We start from the raw sequence: 27,682 nt of genomic DNA, 5'->3' as shown, positions 1-27,682 counted from the left end.
GGGGATTGACAGGGTAGATGCTGAGAGGGTGTTTCCCCCTGGCTGGAGAGTCTAGAACCAGGGGTCACAGTCTCAGGATAAGAGGTCGGCCATTTAAGACTGAGATGAGGAGGAATTTCTTCACTCAGAGGGTGGTGAATCTTTGGAATTCTCTACCCCAGAGGGCTGTGGAGGCTCAGTCATTGAGTATATTCAAGGCTGAGATCGATAGATTTTTGGATTCTAGGAGAATCAAGGGATATGGGGATCGGGCGGGAAAGTGGAGTTGAGGTCGAAGATCAGCCTTGATCTTATTGAATGGCGGAGCAGGCTCAAGGGGCCATATGGCCGACTCCTGCTCCTAATTCTTATGTTCTTATGTTCTTATTATTACCTAAATTCTAATTGGGGTAGCTCCTGATGGAACCTACCTTCCACTCTGTGCTGCAGGTGATTGATTTTTTGCATCTGTCCACCATGGTATGCGTGGATTTAGATTTAAATACAAGGTTGGATTGCAAGGAGCCCTTCTGACATGCAGCCACTCCACTGGACTGGAATTTTTTTTTAAAGTAATTTATGATGACATTGCATCACTGTATCGCATAGAACAACTGTGTCACATATATCTATGGTATAGCATGCGTATCATATCTGTGTAAAAGAACTTGGAACATTATTCACTGTATAACCTACATAAGAACATCAGAATTAGGAGCAGGAGTCGGTCATTCGGCCCCTCGAGCCTGCTCCGCCATTCAATAAAATCATGGCTGATCTTCGACCTCAACTCCACTTTCCCGCCCGATCTCCATATCCCTTGATTCCCCTAGAGTCCAAAAATCTATCGATCTCAGTCTTGAATATACTCAACGACTGAGCATCCACAGCCCTCTGGGGTAGAGAATTCCAAAGATTCACAACCCTCTGAGTGAAGAAATTCCTCCTCATCTCGGTCTTAAAGGACCGACCCCTTATCCTGAGACTATGCCCCCTAGTCCTAGACACTCCAGCCGGGGGAAACAACCTCTCAGCATCTACCCTGTCAATCCCCCTCAGAATCTTATATGTTTCAATGAGTCCTGTGAATAAAAGGAACGAATCACTAAAGAACCACAGGACAAGAATCTTAAAAACCTTGGATGTGAGACATTAAATCAATACTCTTAGTGATGATGGTCATATTTAGCATCACTGTGGAAGTGTATTTTGTTTATTTATCTCAATCTATTAACAGAGTTTATGGTAATACCGTCAAGTACTTTGCTGAATTTATCCCAGTTTAATTTCCTTAGGGGTTGCAGGTTAATATTTCTCATGTGCCACAGTGTGTAAATTCAAGGTGTACTTATTGCAGGAAATTTCATTTTTGCTGGTGTGAATTTGAAATATTGCTTAAATTCTAATGCGCGTTGCATTTTACTTTCAGTTCCATTTGTATTGAGTTATAACAGCCGTGACCTATGGTCGCCCCATTAGCATTTGTAACATATGGTGCACGAGAAGGGTATGTTTCCTTGAAGCCCTCACTTTCTGTCCCATATAACTCTTACTTTCAAGGGTAGAGAGCAATCTAGTAGTATTCCCCATCTTTTCCATTTGCCATTATCTAAACTCCATTCGGTAAAATATTACATGTCACTTTCAGATGGCAGTTTGTGATTTGAGATGCAAGGTTTTTTTTTAAGATTGTACCCACCTGGGGAAACTCTGCTCCTAGCTCCTGGATACAGGGAGTAAAATTTTCTGGTGAGTGTCACTTTAAGTGCATGCCCTCAGGCTGAACAGGAGTAGAACAAATCTATTTCCATGTGACTGATAGCACTGTTTATGTCTAAACTATGACAACATCATTTTAGTTGCAGAAGGACTTTCTAAAGTTAAAGGCAAAGTTCCATTCAGTGCGTTCCTTTTTATTCCACGAAGTGGGTAATGTTTCATGGAATCGTAGAACAGTACAGCACAGATGGAGGCCATTCAGCATCACAGTTAGTCCCACTCACCCTGCTCTTTCCCCATAGCCCTGCAATTTTTTTCTCCTTCAAGTATTTATCCAATTCCCTTTTGAAGGCTCCTATTGACTCTGCCTCCACCGCCCTATCAGGCAGTGCATTCCAAATCCTGACCACTCCTTGCGTAAAAATATTTTTGCTCAGCTCGCCTCTGGTTCTTTTCCCAATCACCTTAAATCTGTGCCGTCTGGTTATCGGCCCGTCCGCCATCGGATACAGTTTCTCTTTATTTACTCTGTCTAAACCCTTCATGATTTTAAACACCTCTATCAAATCTCCTCTTAGCCTTCTCTGCTCCAAGGAGAGCAACCCCAGCTTCTCCAGTCTATCCACGAAACTCTAATCCCTCATCCCCGGAACCTATTCCAGTAAATCTCTTCTGTACCTTCTCCAAAGCCTTCACGTCCTTCCTAAAGTGTTGGACACAATACTCCAGCTGGGGTCTAACCAGTGTTTTATAAAGGTTTAGCATAACTTCCTGGCTTTTGTACTCTCTGCCTCTATTTATAAAGCCTGGGATCCTGTATACTTTATTAACTGCTTTGTTAACCTGTCCTGCCACCTTCAAAAGATTTGTGCAGAAAGATTCTATTTGTTTTGTTTGAAATGCTACACATCTCTTAAGTCACACACAGGTCAGTCTCACTTACACTCACGCAGAGGAAGCACTGAAATACTACATACATCTATTTGTCCAGTCTAATCATTTATAGCTATGGGATGCTTTCAGCAATTTATCCCAATAACATACTGTTTGATGACATGTCAAGGATTATTTTCCAACTTCATGCTCCTGGTGAGAATCCTTACCAGTCCGGAACGTGTATCAGAAATTTGGGCCTATGAGGCATCTGATTTGTCGGCTATTAGGTGGGAAATCCTGCGTGGAGCACCCACATTTTCAACCGCCTCTCCCAGTACTGAGGGAGCGCTGCACTGTCGGAGGTGCCGTCTTTCGGATGTGGCGTTAAGTCGAGGCCCCCGTCTGTCCTTTCAGCTGGGCGTAAAAGATCCCACGGAAGACCTTAAAGAGCTGCACCTTAAAGAGGACGGGCATTAACACTGAGAATGAAAAGAAGCAGAACTCTGGGGGCAATAAGCAGCGTGTCTACCTAACCTACCGTGGCTGAGGATCCCATTATTGCTGCAAATGACCAGCCCCCAACTTACATAGAAACATAGAAGATAGGAGCAGGAGTAGGCCATTCGGCCCCTCGAGCCTGCTCCGCCATTCAATGAGATCATGGCTGATCATCCAAACTCAGTACCCTGTCCCTGCTTTCTCCCCATATCCCTTGATCCATTTAGCCTTAAGAAATATATCCAACTCCTTCTTGAATATATTTAATGAATTGGCCTCAACTGCCTTCTGTGGTAGAGAATTCCACAGGTTCACCACTCTCTGGGTGAAGAGATTCCTCCTCATCTCAGTCCTAAATGGCTTACCCCTTATCCTTAGACTGTGACCTCTGGTTCTGGACTCCCCCGCCATCGGGAACACCCTTCCTGCATCTAGTCTGTCTAGTCCTGTTAGAATTTTATAAGTTTCAATGAGATCCCCTCTCATTCTTCTAAACTCCAGCGAGTATAAACCCAATCGACACAATCTCTCCTCATACGTCATTCCTGCCATCCCAGGTATCAGCCTGGTGAATCTTCGCTGCACTCCCTCCATGGCAAGAACATCCTTCCTCAGATAACTTAAACCGCCCATGGTTGGTGGGCAGGAGGAGAAACTTGACTTGCGTATCTGTATAAGCCACCCGCCTGGTTTTGGCAGAAGCTCCATTTTCCGGGCCGTAAGTCCGCCTAAAAGTCAGGACGGACAGCAATACAACGGTAAGTCAACACAACTCCGCTCGGCTTGAATTCGGTCTTGCTGCCACCCGTTTGAGACGCAAATGGGCAGTAGCATCCCCAATATCCCCCAATTTGTTTTAATTCTGTCCTGAGGAACGCTACATGTGTTCCTCTGTGCATGGCCTCAGTAAGGACATTCCAACCATCAATAAGAAGTTAACAAGCCCTTAATCAACTTTTTTTCGTCCAGATAAATCTGACACAGAGCCACAGAAGGAGATAATAGGACAGATGACCAAAAGCTTGGTCAAAGAGGTAGTTTTTTTTTTTAAATCAACAGGATAAGGTTTTCATTGGCAGTCGGCAAGAATTACTTCTTCTTTAACTTTTTGACCAAACTTTTGGTCACCTGTCCTAACATCTTCTTATGTGGCTCAGTGTCTGATAATCACTCCTTCGACGTTTTACTACATTAAAGGCGCTATATAAATGCAAGTTGTTTGTTAATGCCAAAGATATCTTAGTAAGTTATCTTACATTGGAACAATTTACTATTTATGAAGAATATAAATATATAGAGAAAAAGACATGGAATAGAACCTCTTGCATTAATTCATTCCCGTGAGTCCGATGCATAATGTGATATATTCCTTATTTGGCATCTTTTGATTTTACATTTTTATCTGGTTACAGTATATTTAAATAGTGTAATTAACAACATTTGCTTTACTTGTGTAAATACCTGCTCTGTATAAATAGTGCAGTAACATGCTGTGCCTCAAATACGAAGAAGTAAGTTTATGCCCATGGTTCCGACACACAAAGCTCGCAGTTTTAGCTGTGTCGTGAATGAAAGGGTGGATGAAGGCTGTACACTACCCTACAGGGCATGAGGAAAAGAGGGTGAGACAATCATCTCAGACAATCTCACACATCTCTTATTCATATATTCAAGAAGGAGTTAGATATATTTCTTAAGGCTAAAGGGATCAAGGGATATGGGGAGAAAGCAGGGACAGGGTACTGAATTTGGATGATCAGCCATGATCACATTGAATGGCGGCGCAGGCTCGAGGGGCCGAATGGCCTACTCCTGCTCCTATCTTCTATGTTTCTATGTTTCTTACTGGCCAGTGTCAGCCGTGGCTCAGTGGGCAGCACTCTCACCTCTGAGTCAGAAGGTTGTGGGTTCACAGTCCCACTCCAGGGACTTGAACACATAAAGCTAGGCTGACAATCCAGTGCAGTGCTGAGAGAGCGCTGCACTGTCAGAGGTGCTGTCTTTCAGATGAGACGTTAAACCGAGACTCCCGTCTGCTCTCTCAGGTGGATGTAAAAGATCCCACAGCACTATTTCGAAGAAGAGCAGGAGAGTTATCCCCAGTGTCCTGGCCAATATTTATCCCTCAACCAACATAACAAAAAAAAACAGATTACCTGGTCATTATGACATTGCTGTTTGTGGGAGCTTGCTGTGCACAAATTGGCTGCTGTGTTTCCTACATTACAACAGTGACTCCACTTCAAATAGTACTTCATTGGCTGTAAAGCACTTTGAGACGTCCGGTGGTCGTGAAAGGCGCTATATAAATGCAAGTCTTTCTTTCTTTTCTCTTCATGAGGCTTAGGAAGGTGGTATAATCCTGTTCTTTTACAACAACAACAACTTGCATTTATACAGCGCCTTTAATGTAGCAAAACGTCCGAAGGTATTTCACAGGAACGTTACCAAACAAAATTTGACACCGAGTCACCTAGGACAGCTGGCCAAAAGCTTGGTCAAAGAGGTAGGTTTTAAGGAGCGTCTTAAAGGAGGAAAGAGGGGTGGAGAGGCGGAGAGGGTTAGGCAGGGAATTCCAGAGCTTAGGGTCCAGGCAGCTAAAGGCACGGCCGTCAATGGTGGAGCGATGAAAATCGGGGACGCGCAGGGGGCCAGAATTGAAGGAGCGCAGAAATCTCGGAGGGTTGGAGGGTTGTGGGGTTGGAGGAGCTCGGAGCAAAACTCTTAAAAGTCCTAAAATTACGAATCTTATCTGGATGAATGATACTTCATATCATGTGGCAAGGTATTGGAACCTTTTATTTTTTCAATTGACAAATATGCTTGAAAAGCCTAAGAGATACGATAGAGGTTTCCTCAGGGTTGCACCAGAACTGCAACAGCAAACCTGTGTGTGCAAGTAGAAGGGGTTTCTGCCGCACTTCCCGTTAAGTTTTGGCGGCTGGTCGAGAGCAGTTCCGAGGAACTTTCCGGCCACAATCTTTTGTTGTCAACACATAGCTAATTAATTTCAAGAATGAGTGTTTCACCTGGTTAAAACACCTCTGGCAGGTGTCTGCCGTGACTCAGTGGGCAGCACTTTTGCGCCTCTGAGTCAGAAGGTCATGGGTTCCAGACCCACTCCAGAAACATGAGCACAAATGTCTAGGCTGACACTCGGCTGTCAAGCAAAACAACCCACTGACGGAGGGAAGTGTTGCACATTCGCTATTTTATAATATTATGTAAAGACAGGTTGTACTGATTGAGTTTGATCATATCTGTTGCCTTATATGTTCAGGTGCTGTGAAATAAAGCAGCTTAACGATTCCTCATCAACTTCCAAAGGATTGAAGAGGTCCACGTTAGGAGCAAATGTAAAAGACATGACTGTCCAGTACAGATCACATGGACGTACTATTGATACAGCTTGAATTTTGCTATCGTACAGTTAGCGTGGGCACATCCCCCTAAACATGAGAGACATCAGACTGCTTGTAGGAGTGACTAACCCCGCTCAACCTGAGAGAAGAGCTAAGACTTCTAACAGGAACCTTTTACACCAACTTCAGCAGGTGGACAGTGTAAAGTCTGTGGGTTGTTTAGTTAATTAATACACAGACTCCAAGAGTAACTTAAAACAGGACTTTACTATTCGAAGGTCAGGGCGAATCTGCCCAATAACTCCTGGCACAACACTTATATACTGGTGTGGTCACCGTCGGTATTACCGTATACAGAAGCCAAACAAAGTAGTGCCACGCCTAAAATAGTTCTCTTAAAGGTGAACGGTTACATACAATAGTTCTCTTAAAGGTAGACGGTTACATACACTACAATCCTCCCTTTTTAGCTTACAACATACTTATTCCCCATTAAACATAACATATAATCAACTTCATGTAAAACAATTCACAGATATAGTCTCTGCGGGAAACAGTTCACAGATTCAGTCTCTGCAGGAACAGTTCACAGATTCAGTCTCTGGTCTTGACTCGGTCCGAACAACATCTCTGTGGTGTAGCCGGTTCACATTTCTAGCGTGACTCATCCAATAGTCTTTCCCTTGGCTTAACAGCTTGAACTTCCGTCCTGCTGAACCAGCAGTGCTGACTTTTACAAACAGCTGGACTGCCTTGGTAATTTTTCCTACTTTCCAACTGATTTGGCCCCCTTCGTGGGGCCCACGTGCATGATCTGATAGAAGTGATAATGATTTAGATGGTTATCGTCTTCTGCTTCGTCTTTTTCTTTTCTGCTTCTTGGAGACTCTCGGGGCTCCCTTATCCGCTGCCAGCTGTAGCGCCACCATCTCCCTATGTTCCTTAGACTTTAAGTGCTTCATCCTGATTTCTGCACTTTGGGAGTTTTCATCACAAGCTGGGCAGACCAAGTCATCGTAATATTCCGTGTCACTCAACAGGTCATGGTAATATTCGGTGTCGTCCTGAGCTAGTCTAGCGAGAGGGCCTGCTACTTCTTCCGTACCCAACTGGATGTTAGCCGACTGTTGTTCCCTCCCTAGGCATCTTTCCTGAAGAGACTTCTTCATGCGTTCATATTCATCCCGCTCTTCCTGGGTTTCCTGCAAATCCTTCACTAATGACCTCGTTTGTGATTTCAACACTTCCCCTTCCCTCGGGGATTGATTGATCAGGCTATTCAATCCTTCTACTGGAGCAGCTGTTTCAACATTCTGCTGTTCACATTGACGTGATTCAGCGTACTTTTGGCATCCCTGTAAAATCTGTGTTGCAACCTCAGCTATTTCCATAACTTTTGAGAGCTCCGAACTCCTTCCCTTTGAAGATTGAAGCTCGTGTTCAGATTGTTCCCATTGTAGAGTCTTGTCCTTCAGCATATGAAGGAGTTGGCTGACCGTTAACTCTTCCACGGGAACACTGTGGGTCAGAGTCTTCTCCATTTCATCCACCTTTTCCTCCAATGCTTTCACCTTCTTTTCCTCTTGTACTTTGGCTTCCAGCGCTCGGAGAAGTTGCGCCTTGATGCTCTCTAACTCATGTTCAGAGGCCATTCTTACAGTCTCTGTGTTTCTTACAGTTCCCTTTTCTTCCACTGAACGGATTCCCAGTTGAATCTGTTCTTCAAGTTGTTGAATCTCGGTCATTGCCGCCCCATATTTGTCTTGGGTTTCCTTTAATATTTTTATGAGTTCTTGTACATCTTGTCTTTCATGTTCTGCCATGTCTTTCACCTCTAATCTCTCATCTATGGATGGAACTTCTACCGATGAGTCTGTCTTGGCCTTGAGCTCATCAAGAATTTCCTGCAGCCTTTGGACTTCTTGCTCATGTTCAACCTTCAGTTGCTCATATGCTTCCACTGAAACTAGCTTTTCGGAGGTTGCCGAGTTAACCCCTTCCAGAATTGTAGCCTGGGCCTGTTCATACTGTTCTTTCAACTTCTCACACTCTGCTTGTAAGGAGTCGTAGAGAAGAACTGGAATAAAATCCTGGCTTCCTGAAGATTCCTCTTCATTTGCTTCTTCCTGCAAATATTCTAACTCCTGAACAGCATAAGGGAGATGTGATCGGTAATTGGTCACGATGGCTCTATGGTCACTCTCTGCTTGAGCTAGCTGCTTCTGTTGTCTTTCCAGATTCTCCCATTCGGTGTCATAGAACTTTTTCATTGTTTTCATCTCTTGTACGAGACGGTAACTCAATTGTTCTAATTGTTGTCGTAATTTGAAATAAGTTTGAGTCCGAGCTCGGTGTTCTTCCGTCATGGATATGTCCGTAACTTGAACAGGCTCAGAATTTTCTGTCAAACTAGGTTGTCGTTGTTCGGTGGAGTTCTGTTCTGAAACTTTGTTCTTCTCTGGAGCATAAGCCTTTATGCATGCCTTCGTTTTTCCAACCTTCGTCGGCAAGTCCATTTCAGCCTTGTCTTTCATATTTGGGTTGGTCTTATCGTCATCCGTTTCAGAATCTGAGCTGATTGTCTGCACCGAGTCCTCACTCGTTATGGCTTTTAGATAGTGCCATTCCATGTCAATTTTCTTGATCCACTCCCGTCCTAGAAGTGGTGGTCCTCCCTCATGTAGTACGTATAAGTTCATTCTTGGGTGTTCTTTACCCCTATCTCTCACTTTGACTCTTATCTTTCCCATGGGGTATACTTTATGCCCCGTGTATGTCTGCAATACGAACTTGGTATCTCTTAAGGGTATATGTGAGAATAGCCGGTGGTAATCCCTTCGATTTATGACTGATAGAGCTGATCCAGTGTCCAACTCCATTTTCACTTGGATTCCAGCTATTTTTAGCATGACCCAGATAGTTTGTAGGTCAGCTTCCTTACTCACATTGTGAATTCTCAGACTACCCAGCTCCTGGCCGTTTGGGTCTGAGTCTGAATTCTGTTCGTCTGAACTCTTCTCAGCCACCTTGTGTAACATAGAAACATAGAGATAGGAACAGGAGTAGGCCATTCGGCCCTTCGAGCCTGCTCCGCCATTCAATGAGATCATGGCTGATCTTCGTCTGAGATCATAGCTGATCTTACCAGTTCAGTACCCCGTCCCCGCCTTTTCTCCGTAACCCTTAATCCCCTTAGCCTTCAGAAATATATCCAATTCTCTCTTGAAAATATTTATTGAATTAGCCTTCGCAGCCCTCTGTGGCAGGGAATTCCACAGGCTCACCACTCTTTGAGTGAAGAAATTCTTCCTCATCTCTGTTTTAAATGATTTGCCCGCTATTTTTAGACTGTGGCCCCTGGTTCTGTGCTCCCCGGCCATTGGAAACATTCTCTCTGAATTCAGCCTGTCCAGGCCTGCCATAATTTTATATGTTTCGATGAGATCCCCTCTCAATCTTCTAAACTCCAGTGAGTACAAGCCCAAACTATTTAATCTCTCTTCGTAGGTCATTCCCGCCATTCCAGGTATCAGCCTGGTGAATCGCCGTTGCACTCTTTCCATGGCAAGAACATCCTTCCGCAGATGGGGCGACCAAAACTGTACACAATACTCCAGATGCGGTCTCACCAGCACCTTGTACAGCTGTAGTAAGGTATCCCTATTCCTATACTCGAACCCCCTTGATATGAAGGCCAACATACCATTTGCCTTCTTAATCGCCTGTTGCACCTGCATGCTCTCCTTCAGTGACTGGTGCACAAGAACACCCAGGTCCCTCTGCACTTCCCCATCTCCCAATCTATTGCCGTTTAGATAATAATCTACCCTCCTGTTTTTACCCCCAAAGTGGATAACCTCGCATTTATCCACATTATAGTGCATCTGCCACGTATCCGCCCATTCCCCCAACCTGTCCAAATCGCACTGTAGCCTCCTGACATCCTCATCAGAGCCCACCCCTCCTCCTAGTTTAGTGTCGTCAGCGAATTTGGAAATATTGCATCCAATTCCCTGATCCAGATCATTTATATATATTGTGAACAGCTGGGGTCCCAGGACAGATCCTTGCGGCACCCCGCTGGTCACTGCCTGCCACTCCGAAAATGAGCCGTTTATTCCAACTCTCTGTTTTCTATCCGCCAGCCAGTTCTCTATCCACGTTAATACTTTGCCCCCAATCCCGTGAGCCTTAATTTTGCATGATAATCTTTTGTGTGGAACCTTATCGAAGGCTTTCTGGAAGTCAAGGTACACCACATCCACTGGCTCTCCCCCATCTATTTTACCAGTTACTTCCTCAAAAAATTCCAGCAGATTAGTCAAACACGATTTACCCTTTGTAAATCCATGTTGACTCTGTCCGATCCTTTCCCCATTTGTCAAGTGCTCCGCTATTTTATCCTTAATAATGGACTCTAGCATTCTGCCCACAACCGATGTAAGGCTTACTGGTCTATAATTCCCTGCTTTCTCTCTACCCCCCTTTTTAAATATTGGGGTAACATTAGCTACCCTCCAATCCACGGGTACTGTTCCCGAGTCAATGGAGTTCCGGAAGATGATCCTTAGAGCATCTGCTATCTCCAGGGCCACCTCCTTAAGTACCCTAGGATGTAGTTTATCAGGCCCCGGGGATTTGTCGGCCTTCAGTCCCCTCAACTTACCCAGCACCATATCCCTAGAGATACTAATTTCTGTCAGCTCCTCCCTCTCATTAGTCCCCATGTTTGCCGATATTCCTGGGAGGTTATTTGTGTCCTCCTTTGTGAATACAGAACCAAAGTATGAGTTTAATTGGTCTGCCATTTCCTTATTCTCCATTATATATTCTCCCGAATCGGACTGCAAGGGACCGACTTGGGATTTTACCAGTCTTTTCCTCCTGATATACCGATAAAAGCTTTTGCAGTCTGTCTTTATGTTTGCTGTAAGTTTACTTTCGTATTCTATTTTCCCCTTCCTGATTAATCCCTTTGTCCTCTTTTGCTGTATCTTGTACTGCCCCCAATCTTCCGGTCTGGTGCTTTTTTTTGCCAGTTGATATGCCCTTTTTTTGATTTTATGCTGTCCCTAATTTCCCTCGTTATCCACGGTTGAGTCACCTTTTTAGGTTTATTTTTGTGCCAAACCGGTATAAACATGTTCTGGAATTCTTCCATTCTATCTTTGAATGCTTGCCATTGTCTATCCACTGTTAATCCCCCCAGAAACACCACCCAATCAATCTTACCCAATTCCCGTCTCATACCCTCGTAATTCCCTTTATTTAAGTTCTGGACCTTAGTCTCTGATTCAATTTCCTCACTCTCCATCTCGACTGAGAGCTCGATCATATTATGATCGCTCTGACCCAAGGGGCCTCGTACAAGAAGATTGCTGATAAGTCCCTTCTCAGTGCACAATACCCAGTCTAAAATGGCCTGATCTCGAGTCGGCTCCTCGACATATTGGTCCAGATAACCGTCCCGAAAACATTCCAGGAATTCCTCCTCCTCAGAATTTTTACTAGTTTGGGTAGTCCAATCAATATGTAAATTAAAGTCACCCATGATGACAGCTGTGCTCTTATCGCACGCTTCTCTAATTTCCCTTTTTATGCCTTCCCTCACCTCCATATTACTATTTGGAGGCCTATATATCACACCCACTAACGTTTTCCTCCCCTTGCTATTTCTCATTTCTACCCATACAGATTCCGTTTCATCCGAGTTAATATCCTTCCTTTCCATTGCATTAATCCCCTCCTTTACCAGCAATGCTACCCCACCTCCCCTACCTTTTTGCCGATCCTTCCTAAATATTGTATATCCCTGGATGTTAAGTTCCCAGCCTTGCCCACCCTGCAGCCACGTTTCTGTAATCCCAATCAAATCATACTTGTTTACCTCTATTTCCACAACTAATTCATCCACCTTGTTCCTAATGCTTCTAGCATTAAGATACAAAGCCTTCAGGCTTGCTTTTTTCACACTCTCATTATGAATTAGTTTGGCCCTTTGTGTTTCTCTCCTTTGCTTATTGCTTCTCACCTTTCTACCATCTATTTCTGACTTCATATGACTTCCCTCTTTTCCACTACCTAGGTTCCCATCCCCCTGCCAAATTAGTTTAAATCCTCCCGAACCGCCCTAGAAAATATTACCCCGAGGACATCGGCTCCCTCACAGTTCAGGTGTAGACCGTCCCCTTGGTACAGGTCACTCCTCCCCAAGAACTGGTTCCAATGCCTCAAGAATTTAAATCCCTCTCCCTTGCACCACTGCTCAAGCCACGTATTTAGCTTATCTATCTTACTCTCTCTAAACTTATTAGCTCGTGGCACTGGTAGCAATCCAGAGGTTACTACCTTTGAGGTCCTACTTTTCAATTTAGCTCCTAACTCTCTAAATTCAGCTTGTAGGACCTCCTCCCTCTTTTTACCTACATCGTTGGTACCTACATGTACCACGACAACTGGCTGATCCCCCTCCCCCTTCAGAATGCTCTGCACCCGCTCCGAGACATCCTTGACCCTTGCACCAGGGAGGCAACATACCATCTTGGAGTCTCGGTCTCGGCCACAGAAACTCCTGTCTATCCCCCTTACAATTGAATCCCCTATCACTATAGCCCTATCCCTCTTTTTCCCGCCCTTCTGTGCAGCAGAGCCAGTCATGGTGCCCTGAACCTGGCTGCTGGTGCCTTCCCCTGATAAGTCATCTCCCCCAACAGTACCCAAAACGGTAAACCTGTTTTGGAGGGAGATGACCGCAGGTGACTCCTGCACTACCTTCCTGCCTTTACCCTGCCTTTTGGTCACCCATTTACTGTCTGAGCTAGCCTTTACCTGCGGTGTGACCAACTCACTGAATGTGCTATCCACAAGATCCTCAGCATCGCGTATGCTCCAGAGTGAGTCCATTCGCAGCTCCAGCGCCGCCATGCGGTCCGCTAGGAGCTGCAGCTGGACACACTTCCTGCACACATAGTTGTCAGGGACAGTGTCCCTGATTTCCCACATGGCACAGGAGGAGCATGACACGGGTCTGAGCTGCCCTTCCATGACTTAACCCTTGCAAGACCCTTTTATTTACTACGATTTAGCTTAATTATTGAATTCTACTTAGAATAAGTACCTTGTTGTACTTTTCCTGTGATGGCTTCCTTTGGTTGTTGGTCCTTTGGTTGTTGGTCTTCTTCCCTGACCGGCATACCTTAGCTATGTGACCCAGTTTGCCACATTTCCTACATTCCTGGTTCTTAAACCAGCATTGGTTCTGGTCGTGTGTTGTCTTCCCACAACGATAGCATTTTGTTGTTGTCGAGGTAATTTGATCCACACTTAGTGCTGCTGTCTTTAGCTGCATTTCTGCAGTTCCCTTCGCTGCGGCTTCGTGCGATGCTGCAATAAGGACAGCCCTGTCAAGTGTAAGGTCGTTCTCTTCGAGTAGTCGCTTTTGCGTTCCTTCCTTTGCCAACCCGCACACGAACTTGTCTCGCAATGCCTCTGTCAGATTCCCTCCAAACTGGCAGTATTTCGCTAGTCTACGCAGTTCGACCAAGTATTCTGCGTTGCTTTCGTTTTTCCGTTGCGTTCTCGCATAGAATTTGAATCGTTCCACCAACATCAACGGTGTGGGGTTCAAGTGATCCTTCAGAACAGCCACAATATCATCGAAAGTCTGATCCGCCGGTTTAGCTGGTGATAGTAGATGCTTCAAGAGCCCGTATGTCTTCGCGCCCATCGAGTTTAGCAAGGTTATAGCTTTGTCATCTTCTTCTATTTTATTGGCCTCACAATAGATCTCAATGCGTTCCACGTACGTGGCCCAGTCTTCTACCTCGGCATTAAAATCATTGATGTTACCACGCTTAGGCATCTTCCTCTCTTTCTGATAACACCCCGAATTATTTCTTTAACTTATTTTTTTTTTCTAAGATGGCGGTTTTCCCGCGAAAATGGCAGTTTCCCGCGCTTATCTTCTCTCCCCACCCACTTCAATGGCGGTTTCCCGCTTCTGTCTTCTTCCCCGCCTAATGGCGGCTTCCCGCGTTTCTTCCCTAGCGGGAGGGGTACTCTTTCCCCCACAGGCAACGGCCGCTGGCTTTCAGATTCACAGCCTGCGCGTCGGCTTCAGTGCTTTCCCTTTTCTCGGCAAGGCAACCGGCGCTGGGTACACCCCATTGACGGCGAACAGGTTCAGCCGCTGGGCTGGCTCTCGCTCAGTTCCCCTTGCTCGGGCTCGGTCTCTCTCCCGCTCTCTCGGCTCTACCGGCGCTGGGTACACCCCGTTGACGGAGAACAGTTTCAGCCGCTGGACTGGCTCTCGCGCAGTCTCCCTTGGTCGGCTCTGCCTCTCCCGCTCACTCGGCTCCCAAACGCCTCTCCCAGCCGTCTCGCAGTCCGGTGCTTCCCTCCCCGGCTGCGGCTGAGTTTTGATATCTTCCCGCGCCTACGCTCCTGGTCGCAGCGCTTCGTGGCTTCGGTCGCTGCCCAGCCTTTTTCACCGGTCGCGGTCTAGCTGTCTCAGACGCCGTTGCGTCCCCAGCCTGTCTGTACCGCGGCTTCCTTGCTCCACGCTGCCCCAGTCTCAGCGCCTCTGGGCCCGACTTCTGTCCGGCTCCTTTCCCCCTCGACCGTGGTCGAGTGCACCGCCCTTATCCTCCGGTTATTCTTTTTACTTTTCCCTTACTCACAGTCACCGTGGCCGCCTTGCTTCTCATGCTGATCGGCTCACTCCTCACCGTGGCAGAAGGGACAGTCAGTGCCTGTTGCTGATGGAAGTCTTTGTCTCTGAATTCTTCCTCCTTTCCAGCTCTGCAGACTCGAGTTTTCTCCCAGCAGAATGACGAGGGCGGTTGCCTCTTCTCGACGCTCGTTAACTGCTTCGGAATTATTGTTGCCGCAGGGTACGATCGGACTCGTCGCCACTGTAAAGTCTGTGGGTTGTTTAGTTAATTAATACACAGACTCCAAGAGTAACTTAAAACAGGACTTTACTATTCGAAGGTCAGGGCGAATCTGCCCAATAACTCCTGGCACAACACTTATATACTGGTGTGGCCACCGTCGGTATTACCGTATACAGAAGCCAAACAAAGTAGTGCCACACGTAAAATAGTTCTCTTAAAGGTGAACGGTTACATACAATAGTTCTCTTAAAGGTAGACGGTTACATACACTACAGACAGGCCATCATTCAACGTCTCATCCAACAACAACAACAACAAAAACTTGTATTTATATAGTGCCTTTAACGTAGTAAAAAGTCCCAAGGTGTCCCAAATGACAACGCCTCAGGCACTGCTGCACTCCCTCAGTATTGCAATGAAGCACCAGCCTAAATTATAAGAACATAAGAAGTAAGAGCAGGAGTCGGCCACACGGCCCCTCGAGCCTGCTCCGCCATTCAATAAGATCATGGCTGATCATCAACCTCAACATTTTCCCGTCCGATCCCCATATCCCTCGATTCCCCTAGAGTCCAACAATCTATCGATCTCAGCCTTGAATATACAGGAAACTTTGTGATATCCGGCACCGACGGGACCGAGCTGTTGCCGTCCCATCAAAACTGCCGGACAAACCAGCGGTAATGTTAAAACATACGGAGCTTTTGAGCTCCGTATCTAGCAACAAACCCTGTTGCTTAGCAACAGCTTCTAAACAGTCGGCCGTAGCTTGCAAGCGTCTCTGTAGCTAAGCAACAGCTTTAGCTAGACCTTGCAGGGCCTGACTGGTGAAAAAAAAGCAACGAAAAGAAAAAAAAACTTACTGAACCGACTCCTGAATTTTGCTGGTGGATCGAGCATTCCAGACAGCTAACCTCCGGATAAAGCAAAGTTTCCTGTACTCCAAGACTCAGCATCCACAGCCCTCTGGGGCAGAGAATTCCAAAGATTCACAACCCTCTGAGTGAAGAAATTCCTCCTCATCTCAGTCCTAAATGGCCGATCCCTTATCCTGAGACTCTGCCCCCTAGTTCCAGACTCTCCAGCCAGGGGAAACAACCTCTCAGAATCTATCCTGTCAATCCCCTTCAGAATCTTGTATGTTTCAGTGAGATCACCTCTCATTCTTCTAAACTCCAGAGAGTATCGGCCCATTCTACACAATCTCTCATCATAGGACAACCCTCTCATCCCAGGAATCAATCTAGTGAACCTTCGTTGCACCGCCTCCAAGGCAAGTATATCCTTCCTTAGATAAGGAGACCAAAACTGTGCACAGTACTCCAGGTGTGGTCTCACCAAGACCCTGTACAATTGTAGCAAGACTTCCTAACGCTTATACTCCAACCCCCTTGCAATAAAGGCCAACATGCCATTTGCCTTCCTTATTGCTGTACCTGCACGCTAGCTTTCTGTGTTTCTTGCACAAGGACACCCAAATCTCTCTGAACACCAACATTTGAAAGTTTCTCACCATTTAAAAAATATTCTGTTTTTCTATTCTTCCTACCAAAGTGAATAACCTCACATTTCCCTACATTATACTCCATCTGCTACCTTACTGCCCACTCACTCAGTCTATCTATATCCCATTGCAGACTCATTGGGCAGGATTTTCATTGGGCCGTGGAGGCGGGATTGGAGGCGTGCGGGGGGTTAAAATCCCGAAATCGGGGGGGCGCGAACCCATCCCGCTCCCAACCCGCCTCCACACCAGTTTCAAAGGAGGCGGATACCCGACCCGCACTGGGACCCGCCTTCCCAAGGCGGGAAGGGGATCAGTGCCAATTAACTGCCTGTTAACAGGTAGTTAACAGGCAGTTTTTAGCCTAATCCCTATTTTTATTCCTGAAGTGTGGGATTCCCGATGGCTCCAAACCACGCCAAGTTAGCCAGGCGGGCCGTCGGGCTGAAGGGCTTGGAGGGTTCGAGATGTCCGGTGTTCAGGTGAGTGATGGGTGCATGAGCGAAGAGGTAAGTGTGTTTGGTGTGTGTAAAGTGTTTAAAGAAGTTTTACTTACCTTTACTTACCTTTACAGCCTTCCTTCCTTCAGGTCTCGGGAGACCCTCATCTCACCGGCACAGAAAGCAGAATGGCCGCGATCTGTCAAAAGTTGCAGCATTCAGCTTTCTGTTCTGGAGAGATCTCTAAATCAGCCGAGAGGAAGGAATTAACTTAGTGTCAAACACTGATATTTCATCTGTCAAAAGCTCTTGGCAGGCTCAACAAGGTCAATCAAGTCAAAATCGCGTGGGTTGGCCACAACTCGATGGAGGCAGGACTACAACCCCGAAATTTGTAGTCCCGCCTCCTACACGCCTCCAGAATCAAAATCCAGCCCTTTGTGTTCTCCTCACAGCTTACTGTCCCACCTAGCTTTGTATCATCAGCAAACTTGGATACATTACACTCGGTCCCTTCATCTAGGTCATTAATATAGATTGTAAATAGCTGAGGTCCCAACACTGATCCTTGCGGCACCCCACTAGTTACAGCCTGCCAAAGATCAATTTGTCCCTACTCTCTGTTTTCTGTCCATTAACCAATCCTCTATCCATGCTATTATATTACCCCCAACTCCATGAGCCCCAACTCCATGAGCCCTAATCTTGTGTAATAATCTTTTATGTGGCACCTTATCGAATGCCTTTTGGAAATCCAAATATACTACATCCACTGGTTCCCCTTTATCTACCCTGCTAGTCACATCCTCAAAAAACTCTAATAAATTTGTGCTGAGAATAAATTCATGATCTTTTGACTTAAAGGCAAGAGTGCTACCAATGAACCAAATTGACACTTATAAGTAAAAGAAAAATAATACCAACCCCCTGCAAAAAAATCACCAATAAAAGAACCAGCTGTTAAAGTATTGTATATAATCTGTACGTGTGAACAGAGTGTACACAAGATAAAAAAGTAAAATATCTCGCAGTAATAGCAGTCCAAGATGAATAGACAAGGTGAACAATCAGTTTCCCTCCATCAGTGAGCTATTGGTGATGTTACTGTGTTGTTCTTTATGACATCAACAATGGTTGTATTTGAAAGAGATAATCTATTTTATGTTTTTAAGGAGCTGTATCAAGCCATTGGGTTGGGTCCGAGATGATTATTGAGCTCAGCAATTGATGTTGCGTCTGGTTGAGGACAGATCACCTTCATGGGAAGCACGTAATCACAACCCTTGTCTGAAAATAGCTATTCATCTGCAGACATAGCTGCATCTAAAAACAGTTCTGTTTTAGACTGCCAGCCGCCTACCAGAACCGCTATAACTCAAAGCCACAAATGAAAGTATATAACTTACAAACTCACTTCCGGTTAAGGGGCCCCACTTCTGGCTAAAAGGAGGCGTTCAGGACATTACTGAATTTTTTTTTAAACTTCCAGATTTTTGGGTCGAACCCAACTAAAACTGACCATTTCCTCCCCCATACTGAGGAAGCGCTGCACTGTTGGAGTTTCGTCTTTCAGATGAGACGTTAAACCAAGGCCCCGTCTGCTCTCTCAGGTGGACGTAAAAGATCCCCCGGCACTATTTTCGAAGAAGAGCAGGGGAGTTCTCCCCGGTGTCCTGGGGCCAATATTTATTCCTCAACCAACATAACAAAAACAGATTATCTGGTCATGATCACATTGCTGTTTGTGGGAGCTTGCTGTGCGTAAATTGACTGCCGCGTTTCCCATGTTACAACAGTGACTACACTTCAAAAGTACTTCATTCGCAAGACGCTATAGAAATAAATGCAAGTCTTTCTTTCATACATGAATCCCAAAAATGAAAATAATCCCAATAAAGCGCAGGAATATCAATGTCCGTATTCTCCAGCTCTGGGGCAGAGCATGCAACCGCCTTTCCTGTTTGGCGTAGGAGTATTTCACCTTCCCTCTGTGGTGATGTACAGCATCTGGTACATAGAATTCACAGCACAGAAACAGGCCATTCGGCCCAACTGCTCTGTGCCACACACGAGCTCCACACGAGCCTCCTCCCACCCCTCTTCATCTCACCGTATCAGCATAACCATCTATTCCTTTCACCCTCATGTGTTTAATCGAGCTTCCCCTTAAATGCATCTGTGCTATTCGCCTCAACCACTCCCTGTGGTAGCGAGTTCCACATTCTCACCACTCTCTGGATAAAGAAGTTTCTCCTGAATTCTCTATTGGGTTTATTAGTGACTATCTTATATTTATGGGCCCTCGTTTTGGAGTACCCAACAAGTGGAAACATCTTCTCTACATTTATCTTATCGAACCTTTTCATCATTTTAAAGATCTCATCCCTCAGCCTTCCCCTTTCTGGAGCTTCAGTTCCATGTGGGAGGCGACAGCTACTGATACCCACCAACTCGTCGTACGTGTGAAGGAAGTGTTCCATTTGCTGGTTAATATCCTGAAATTTTCTAATTATGAATATCGGCCGAGAAATTGAATCCTGCATGAATCGCTCCTAAGGAGGTCGGTTGGCAGGACCGCAGGAAACTGTTGTCCGCCAGTGTAATTCCAGGACCACGATGGTTTAGCATTTTTTAATTCGGATGGTAGATGTTAAGAGTTGGTGATTGAATTTTACTCTTCATTGTGCTTGAGCCTTGAGGATAATCAAATCTGCTCCGTTACAAACATGCACTCCTCCCTGCCCGACTCTCCTCTGTGCCCAGGTGATCCCTTTACATCCAAGTGCATGAAGAGTAAACTCTACACTATGCTTTTTTTTTTGCACCCAGTGTTAGCGTCAAGTACACTTGAGTCAGGTGCTGTGGACAGATGGAAAGTTTCTTTCCTACTGCTGTTAGGTTCCCTCGTGTCAGGGATGCTCAGCCCTCAGTTACCCCGTCAATGATTCGGCTTAACAATCCCAATTGGGTATAACAAGGCTTTATTGTAACATTAGCAGAATCAATCCTGCACACAGTAATCAAGCAACAATTAACAGATTCAAGATTGGTATTACCTGAGCTTCCGTGCACCGTGGAAGGTCCTGTTCCAAAATCTGCTGTGTTTCAGTTCTGTTTGCGATCTTACACTTCTACCCTTTCCCTTTGATTGGGTCGATTGGGCTTATATTCGCTGGAGTTTAGAAGAATGAGAGGGGATCTCATTGAAACTTATAAAATTCTGACAGGGCTGGACAGACTAGATGCAGGAAGGATGTTCCCGATGGTCGGGGAGTCCAGAACCAGGGGTCACAGTCTAAGGATAAGGGGTAAGCCATTTAGGACAGAGATGAGGAGGAATTTCTTCACCCAGAGAGTGGTGAACCTGTGGAATTCTCTACCACAGAAGGCAGTAGAGGCCAATTCATTAAATATATTCAAGAAGGAATTGGATAAGGCTAAAGTGATCAAGGGATATGGGGAGAAGGCAGGGACAGGGTACTGAATTTGGATGATCAGCCATGATCGCATTGAATGGCGGAGCAGGCTCGAGGGGCCGAATGGCCTACTCCTGCTCCTATCTTCTATGTTTCTATGTTTACAGTTCTGTGCGGCATGAATATTCTCACACCAGCTGAAACTCACTGGGTCCACCCTGACTAGTTTCAACCAGCCATTCTCTTACACAGATTACTGTGTGCTGGAATAATATAACAGCAAAATACTGCAGATGCTGGAAATCTGAAATAACAACAGAAAGTGCTGGAAACACTCAGCAGGTCAGGCAGCCTCGAGGAGAGAGAAACAGAGTCAATGTTTTGGGTCGAACCCTTCGTCAGAACTGGGAACGGTTCAGGAAGAGAGATTTTTAAGCAGGGGCAGGGAGGAGGGGAGGAAAGAACAAAGGGAAGGTCTGTGATGGGATGGAAGAGATTGAATGACAAAAGGGATGATAGTTTAAGGCAAAAGGTAATGGGACAAGTTAAGAAACAAAGGATGGCTCTAGATGATGTGTGAATGATGATGGCAGCAACATTAACAGCTACCGTGTGAGGAAACAAGAGAGAAAAAAACTACAGGGGCCAATTTATAGTCTGAAATTGTTGAACTCGATGTTAAGTCCTGAAGGCTGTAAAGTGCCTAATAGAAAGATGAGGTGCTGTTCCTCGAGCTTACGCTGAGCTACATTGGAACAATGCAAGAGGCCGAGGGCGGTGAGGTCTGAATGGGAGCGGAGCGGAGAATTAAAGTGACAGGCGACCGGAAGCTCGGGGTCACGCTTGCGGACTGAACGAAGGTGTTCCACAAAGCGGTCACCCAATCTGCGTTTGGTCTCCCCAGTGTAGAGGAGACCGCATCGTGAGCAGCGAATACAGTATACTAAGTTGTAAGAAGTACAAGTAAATCGCTGTTTCACCTGGAAGGAGTGTTTGGGGCCCTGGACGGTGGGAAGGGAGGAGGTACACATCATCTAGAGCCATCTTTTGTTTCTTAACTTGTCCCATTACCTTTTGCCTCGCACCATCATCCCTTTTGTCATTCAATCTCTCCTGCCTTCCATCCCATCACAGACCTTCCCTTTGTTCTTTCCTCCCCTCCTCCCTGCCCCTGCTTAAAAATCTCTCCTCTCGAACCTTTCCCAGTTCTGACGACGGGTTTGACCCGAAACATTGACTCTGTTTCTCTCTCCTCGATGCTGCCTGACCCGCTGAGTGTTTCCAGCACTTTCTGTTGTTATTTCTATGTGTCCTGTAATTAGGTGTGACGTCCCTCTAATCAATTGTCAAAGCGTGCAATTGATAACTTGATAACAGCTGACAAAGTTAAGTCCATCGAAGGCCATCTAACAGTTAACGAGGTATTGTACAGATCCTGATTGGCTCCACTCTATCTAGCTTCAACCATCAACAGTTAACGAGGTTATCTCACATTGCTGCCCCAACAACATGCTTTAACCCCCAACCTCAGAGGGAATACCCTCCCCCCCACCCCTGGTCTACTGTATTTGCCAGACATTTCTATGCAGCAATCCCTGTGACCTTTCTAAGTGAGGTGACAGGTACAGTTCAATGCGAGTAAGTGTAAAATAATTAGTATGTGAACAAGGGACCAAAAGATGGAGTTTGTAATAAATAGAACAATCATAAGGTCTCCCCCACAAGTGGAAACATCGTCATGTCTATCCTATTATGAAAAGGTTTGGATGGAGTAAATAAGAAGAAACTGTTCCCACTGGCAGGAGGGTCGGTAACCGGAGGACACAGATTGAAGGAAATCGGCAAAAGAACCAGAGGGGAGATGAGGAGACTTTTTTTACGCAGCGAGTTGTTGTGATCTGGAATGCGCTGCCTGAAAGGGCGGTGGAAGCAGATTCAATAGTAACTTTCAAAAATGAATTGGATAAATATTTGAAATGGAAAAATTAGCAGGGCTGTGGGGAAAGAACAGGGGGAGTGGGAATAATTGAATAGCACTTCCAAAGAGCCGGCACTGGCACGATGGGCTGAATGGCCTCCTTCTGTACAGTATGATGCTATAAACCCTCTGGGCTGGATTTTGTGAATGGAGGTGAGTTGGAGGCGGGACTGCTGCTTGTCGTGTCAATGTCCCGCCTCCATGCTCGCCTGACCAACCGGAGGGACTTTCCCTGATTGAGCTTGTTAAGCCCCGCCCTGCGGGCTCAGCAGGCCAATTAGGGAGGAAGTCACCGACAGAGCACGTCAACGTCAGACGTGCTATCTGTCAAGACTTCTTGAAAGAAGAAATGTCAGCGTTTGGCAGCTCCCTGAAGCTGTCAAGCACTGACATTCTCTTTAGTTTGGTGACTCCTTGTGTTGAGGACTCATCAAACCTTTCAAATTTGTAAATTTCACATGACTGTAGGAACAGAGGTTCCAACAGGCAGTCTGTGAAATTGACAAGGAGGATGTCGGCTCTACCGATCCACCACGGCTAAAGGCTGTAGGAAGAAAACAAGGTAAGTGAACATTCTTTAAAATTTATCACTCACCTTGTATACTTTCCACTCCACACTTGCACCCATCACTCACCTCTACACCTTACTTCCAGGTGCCTCCGACCACTTCAGACCTCCTCCACGTCTCCTCCAACCCGGCGGGATTCTCCGAGGTTGGGAAGCCTTCACCTGTGATGGTAAAATGGCACTAATCCGTTTTTTTGCCTGTTAACTACCTGTTAACAGGCAGTTAAAAGGATTAAATGCCTTTCCCGCCTCCAGGAGACGGGACCCAAAGCTGCACATCTTCCCGCCTCCTGGCAAAAGGGCACAGAGGCGGGATGGGGGCGGGTTTACCATCCGCCCCCACTTTCTCCGAGTTTACCGGCTGTCCCGCCTCTATGCCCGCCTCCTCGGGGCTTGGAAAATCCAGTCCTTTGTCATTTTATGTCAGCATGTTCCATAGCCACTGAGGGGGGAATTTTCCCAGCCCTGGGGAGGCGGGTATGGAGGCGGGACTGCCGGGAAAATGGCAGAAACTGGGAGCGGGTACTGACCCCGCTCCCAACCCGCCTCCGTGCCATCTTCCTGGGAGGCGGGTCCCCGACTCACGCTGGGGCCCATCTCCTCGAGGCGGGAAGGGGATTAGAGCCAATTAACTGCCTGTTAACAGGCAGTTTTGAGGCTTTTCCCCATTTTACCCCTACAGGTGCGGGCTTCCCGACGGCTGCGAACCTCGCCAGGGTCAGCGAGGCGAGCAGTGGGTCTGCGGGGGTGAGAGGGGTCAAAAAGTCCGCTGTGGAGGTGAGTGATGGGTGCAAGTGTGGACAGGTAATTATGAGAGGTGAGTGTAAAGTGTTGGAAAAAGTTTCCTTACCTTTGCTTCTTCCTGCAGGCTTCAATCGTTGAGGATTCGGAGGAGCCTCATCTCAACCGCAGAGATGACAGAATGGCTGCTGCATTCTCAGATTCAGCAGCCATCTGCTTTCTGCTGAGGAGAAAGGTCTTGGTGAGCCTTTGTGCAAGGGCTCACCTTAGAACAGAGATTGTCAGTGTTTGACAGCTGGACGGGTTTGACAAGGCCAATCGAGGGAAAATAGCGTGGGTTCATCAGACATCGCTGGGGGCGGGACTAGAACCCGGAAGGCAACAGTCCCGCCCCCAACTCGTCTCGGCTGGCAAAATCAAGCCCTAAGAAGTTGTTGTATTTGAATTTAAATATTAATCAATCAAAAATAATTCAGTGTCTGTCAACCCTGGACCAACATCAATGTTACTTCATAATTCAAAGTAATTGATATCAAAACAGTCACTGAGTGTAGCCCATTATAAATGAATCAGGATCGCCCCCTCCCAATATCATTACACAGAAAGACTAGGAAACAGATAAAACCCAGATAACACAACACATTGATTAAAGAATCATAGAAGTTTACGGCACAGAAGGAGGCCATTTGGCCCGTCGTGTCTGTGCCAGCCACGAAAGAGCTCTCCAGCTTAATCCCACTTTCCAGCTCTCGGTCCGTAGCCCTGTAGGTTATGGCACTTCAAGTGCATATCCAAGTACTTTTTAAATGTGATGAGGGTTTCTGCCTCTCCCACCCTTTCAGGCAGTGAGTTCCAGACCCCCACCACCCTCTGGGTAAAAAAAGTTCCCCTCAACTCCCCTCTAACTCTTCGACCAATTACTTTAAATCTCTGCCCCCTGGTTATTGACCTCTCTGCTAAGGGAAATAGGTCCTTCCTACCCACTCTATCTCGGCCCCTCATAATTTTATACACCTTAATTAAATCTCCCCTCAGCCTCCTCTGTTCCAAAGAAAACAACCCCAGCCTATCCAATCTTTCCTCGTAGCTAAAATTCCCCAGCCCAGGCAACATCCTCGTAAATCTCATCTGTGCTCTCTCTAGTGCAATCACATCCTTCCTGTAATGTGGTGACCAGAACTGTACACAATACTCTAGCTGTGACCTAACTAGTGTTTTATACTTCTTCTTAGGCAGTCCCTCGGAACCAAGGATGACTTGCTTCCACATTAAAAATGAGTTCTCAGGTGACTGATGAGTCCAATGCGGGACCTACAGACTCTGTCACAGGTGGGGCAGACGGTAGTTGAAGGGGTGGGTGGGTGAGGTGCTTGGGTTGACGTGCGCTCCTTCCGCTTGCTCCCGGCGAAGAGGCTCGAGGTGTTCGGCGCCTTCCCGGATGCTTCTCCTCCACTTTGTGCGGTCTTGGGCCAGGGATTCCCAGGTGTCAGTGGGGATGTTGCACTTTTTCAAAGAGGCTTTGAGGGTGTCCTTGAAGCGTTTCCTCTGCCCACCTGGGGCTCTCTTGCCACGCCGGAGCTCCGAGTAGAGTGCTTGTTTTGGGAGTCTCGTATCGGGCATGTGGACGATGTGGCCCATCCATCGAAGCTGATCGAGCGTGGTCAAAGATTCGATGCTGGGGATGTTGGCCTGAGCGAGAACACTGACGTTGGTGCGCCTATCCTGCCAATGGATTTGCAGGATCTTGCGGAGGCAGCGTTGGTGGTACCTCTCCAGTGCTTTGAGGTGCCTGCTGTACATGGTCCATACAGTGTGTTTTATACAGTTCAAGCGTAACCTCCCTGCTCTTATATTCTACGTAAATATGAACCGTTGCTCAATTTAAATATTAACGTGGACACCTGATAGGTGGAGTTTACACTAGTGCTAACCTCAACACAAAGTTCAATGTGAGCACCATAACTCAAGAAAAATCAATCTCGTTCCGCAGCATGAGGTGCAGCTTTGCCCTGTCAAATAAACATTCATGAGGTCCTTTAAACTGATTTTCCATTGGTGTGCTAGAATTATGATGGAGTAGCAAGGATGGAATGGTTTCACATGCTGTAGGCCGTTTACTCTATGGGCTTCGAATACAAAAGCTCTCCATGATGGTGTGAAGGTCACTGGGAACTTGTGATCCATTCAGGTCAAGGTTTTATTAGGTCACGGTTTGTTAATGTGGATGGTAACATCGAGCTACTGCTCTGAGGTGGTGGCATCTGTGGTGCTGGCATGCTTCTGCCATGTCTTAATAGTGTCTTCATAGAGTCGTACAGCACAGAAGGAGGCCATTCGGCCCATTGTGCCTGTGCCGGCTCATTGGAAGAGCTATCCAATTAGTCCCACTCCCTCCTGTTAATTCCCCCATCGCCCTGCAAATTTTTTCCTTTTAGGAACATAGGAGCAGGAGTAGGCCATTCGGCCCCTCGAGCCTGCTCCGCCATTCAATGCGATCATGGCTGATCATCCAAAGTCAGTACCCTGTCCCTGCTTTCTCCCCATATCCCTTGATCCCTTTAGCTTTAAGAGATATATCTAACTCCTTCTTGATTAGCATTAAGAAATATATCTAACTCCTTTTCAAGTATACATCCAATTCCCTTTTGAAAGTTACCATTGAATCTGCTCCCACCACTCTTTCAGGCAGTGCATTCCAGACCATAACAAGACACTGCGTAAAAAAATGTCTCCTCATCTCCCCCTCTGGTTCTTTTGCCAATCACCTTAAATTTCTGTCCTCTGGTTACCGACCCTCCTGCCAGTGGAAACGGTTTCTTCTTACTCTATCAAAACCCCTCGTAATTTTGAAATCCTCTGTTAAATCTCCTCTTACCCTTCTCTGCTCTAAGGAGAACGATCCCAGCTTCTCTCCATGTAACTGAAGTCCACCATCCCTTGGTAATGTGGTATCAATCAGCAGTGTTCACATGCCATAAGTGAAGACAAAAGGTTGAAATCTAGCTAAACAATATTAGTAACATGCACATTGACATGAAATATGAGATACCATGATCCATTATTTTTAAGGAAAGTGTTAACCATTTATTTATTATTAAAGGGATTCCACCTTTGTCAAACAGGGTCAGAGCAATTCCAGACAATTGTGATTCTAACCTGGAAGAATTTGCTTAAAATACAGCCAATCTTTCTTTTCAATGATGTCAAGGTCCAGAGAGGTGAACAAACTCGTGCTTGATATGTGGCATTAGAATGATGGAGGAGAAATCATTGAAAAATCAAAAGTATGAAGACTGCTAATTGTCCTTTGGGGGAAGATTACTGTACAGCGGTTGAAGCTCAGTGTGATTCAGTGATAATTGATCTGTGCAATTATTGGACATGCAAAGAGTTTGGACCTAGCAAACCGATCATCCACAATTAATTTCACGCAGGAGATAGTAATTCAATATTACTACATATGCAAATTGTCCTGTCACACTGCAGGTTTTTGTGAGAACAACCCAATTGGTTTTATTCTGTCGCTTGCATCAGCGTGGCTGCCCGAGCATCATCTTGCCGCTGAAGGCGTCATTTGGTAAAACAAGCCGAGTTCCTGCACAAAGCGCCCGAAATGAAAATGTCAGACATGAGCTGGTGTTATCCCTGCGATCACCAAAGAGTGGAGATCACAGAAGGTCGCTGGTTCAGGGACAAGGCTTGTAACT

At 46.1% G+C, this 27,682-nt stretch overlaps 1 protein-coding gene across 1 annotated transcript; it reads right to left on the bottom strand.

Moving 5' to 3' along the window:
• Positions 1–2,958: 2,958 nt before the first annotated feature.
• Positions 2,959–9,064, bottom strand: LOC147111446 (uncharacterized). The gene is made up of 3 exons (XM_085999887.1): positions 8,848–9,064; positions 8,111–8,748; positions 2,959–3,030 (listed from the first exon to the last, which is right to left on the bottom strand). The coding sequence occupies exons 1-3, from the start codon at positions 9,062–9,064 to the stop codon at positions 2,959–2,961; spliced, it is 927 nt and encodes a 308-aa protein (XP_085856013.1).
• Between the last annotated feature and the right edge of the window lie 18,618 nt (positions 9,065–27,682).

The sequence above is a fragment of the Somniosus microcephalus genome, chromosome 10 (genome assembly GCF_052327205.1).
Source record: "Somniosus microcephalus isolate GS21.2 chromosome 10, FLI_Smic_1.0, whole genome shotgun sequence".
In the NCBI taxonomy this organism is placed as follows: domain Eukaryota; kingdom Metazoa; phylum Chordata; class Chondrichthyes; order Squaliformes; family Somniosidae; genus Somniosus; species Somniosus microcephalus.
This window is presented reverse-complemented; position numbering and strand designations above follow the sequence as displayed.

What these genes read in the sequence shown, in the direction of transcription:
- LOC147111446 (XM_085999887.1), bottom strand. Translation starts at nt 9,064, where the DNA reads ATGGAATGGCACTATCTAAAAGCCATAACGAGTGAGGACTCGGTGCAG. An exon ending in CTCCACCGAACAACGACAAC is followed by an intron (nt 8,749 to 8,847) that starts CTAGTTTGACAG and finishes AATTACGACAAC; the next exon opens with AATTAGAACAATTGAGTTAC. An exon ending in CAGTGGAAGAAAAGGGAACT is followed by an intron (nt 3,031 to 8,110) that starts GTAAGAAACACA and finishes GTCCTCTTTAAG; the next exon opens with GTGCAGCTCTTTAAGGTCTT.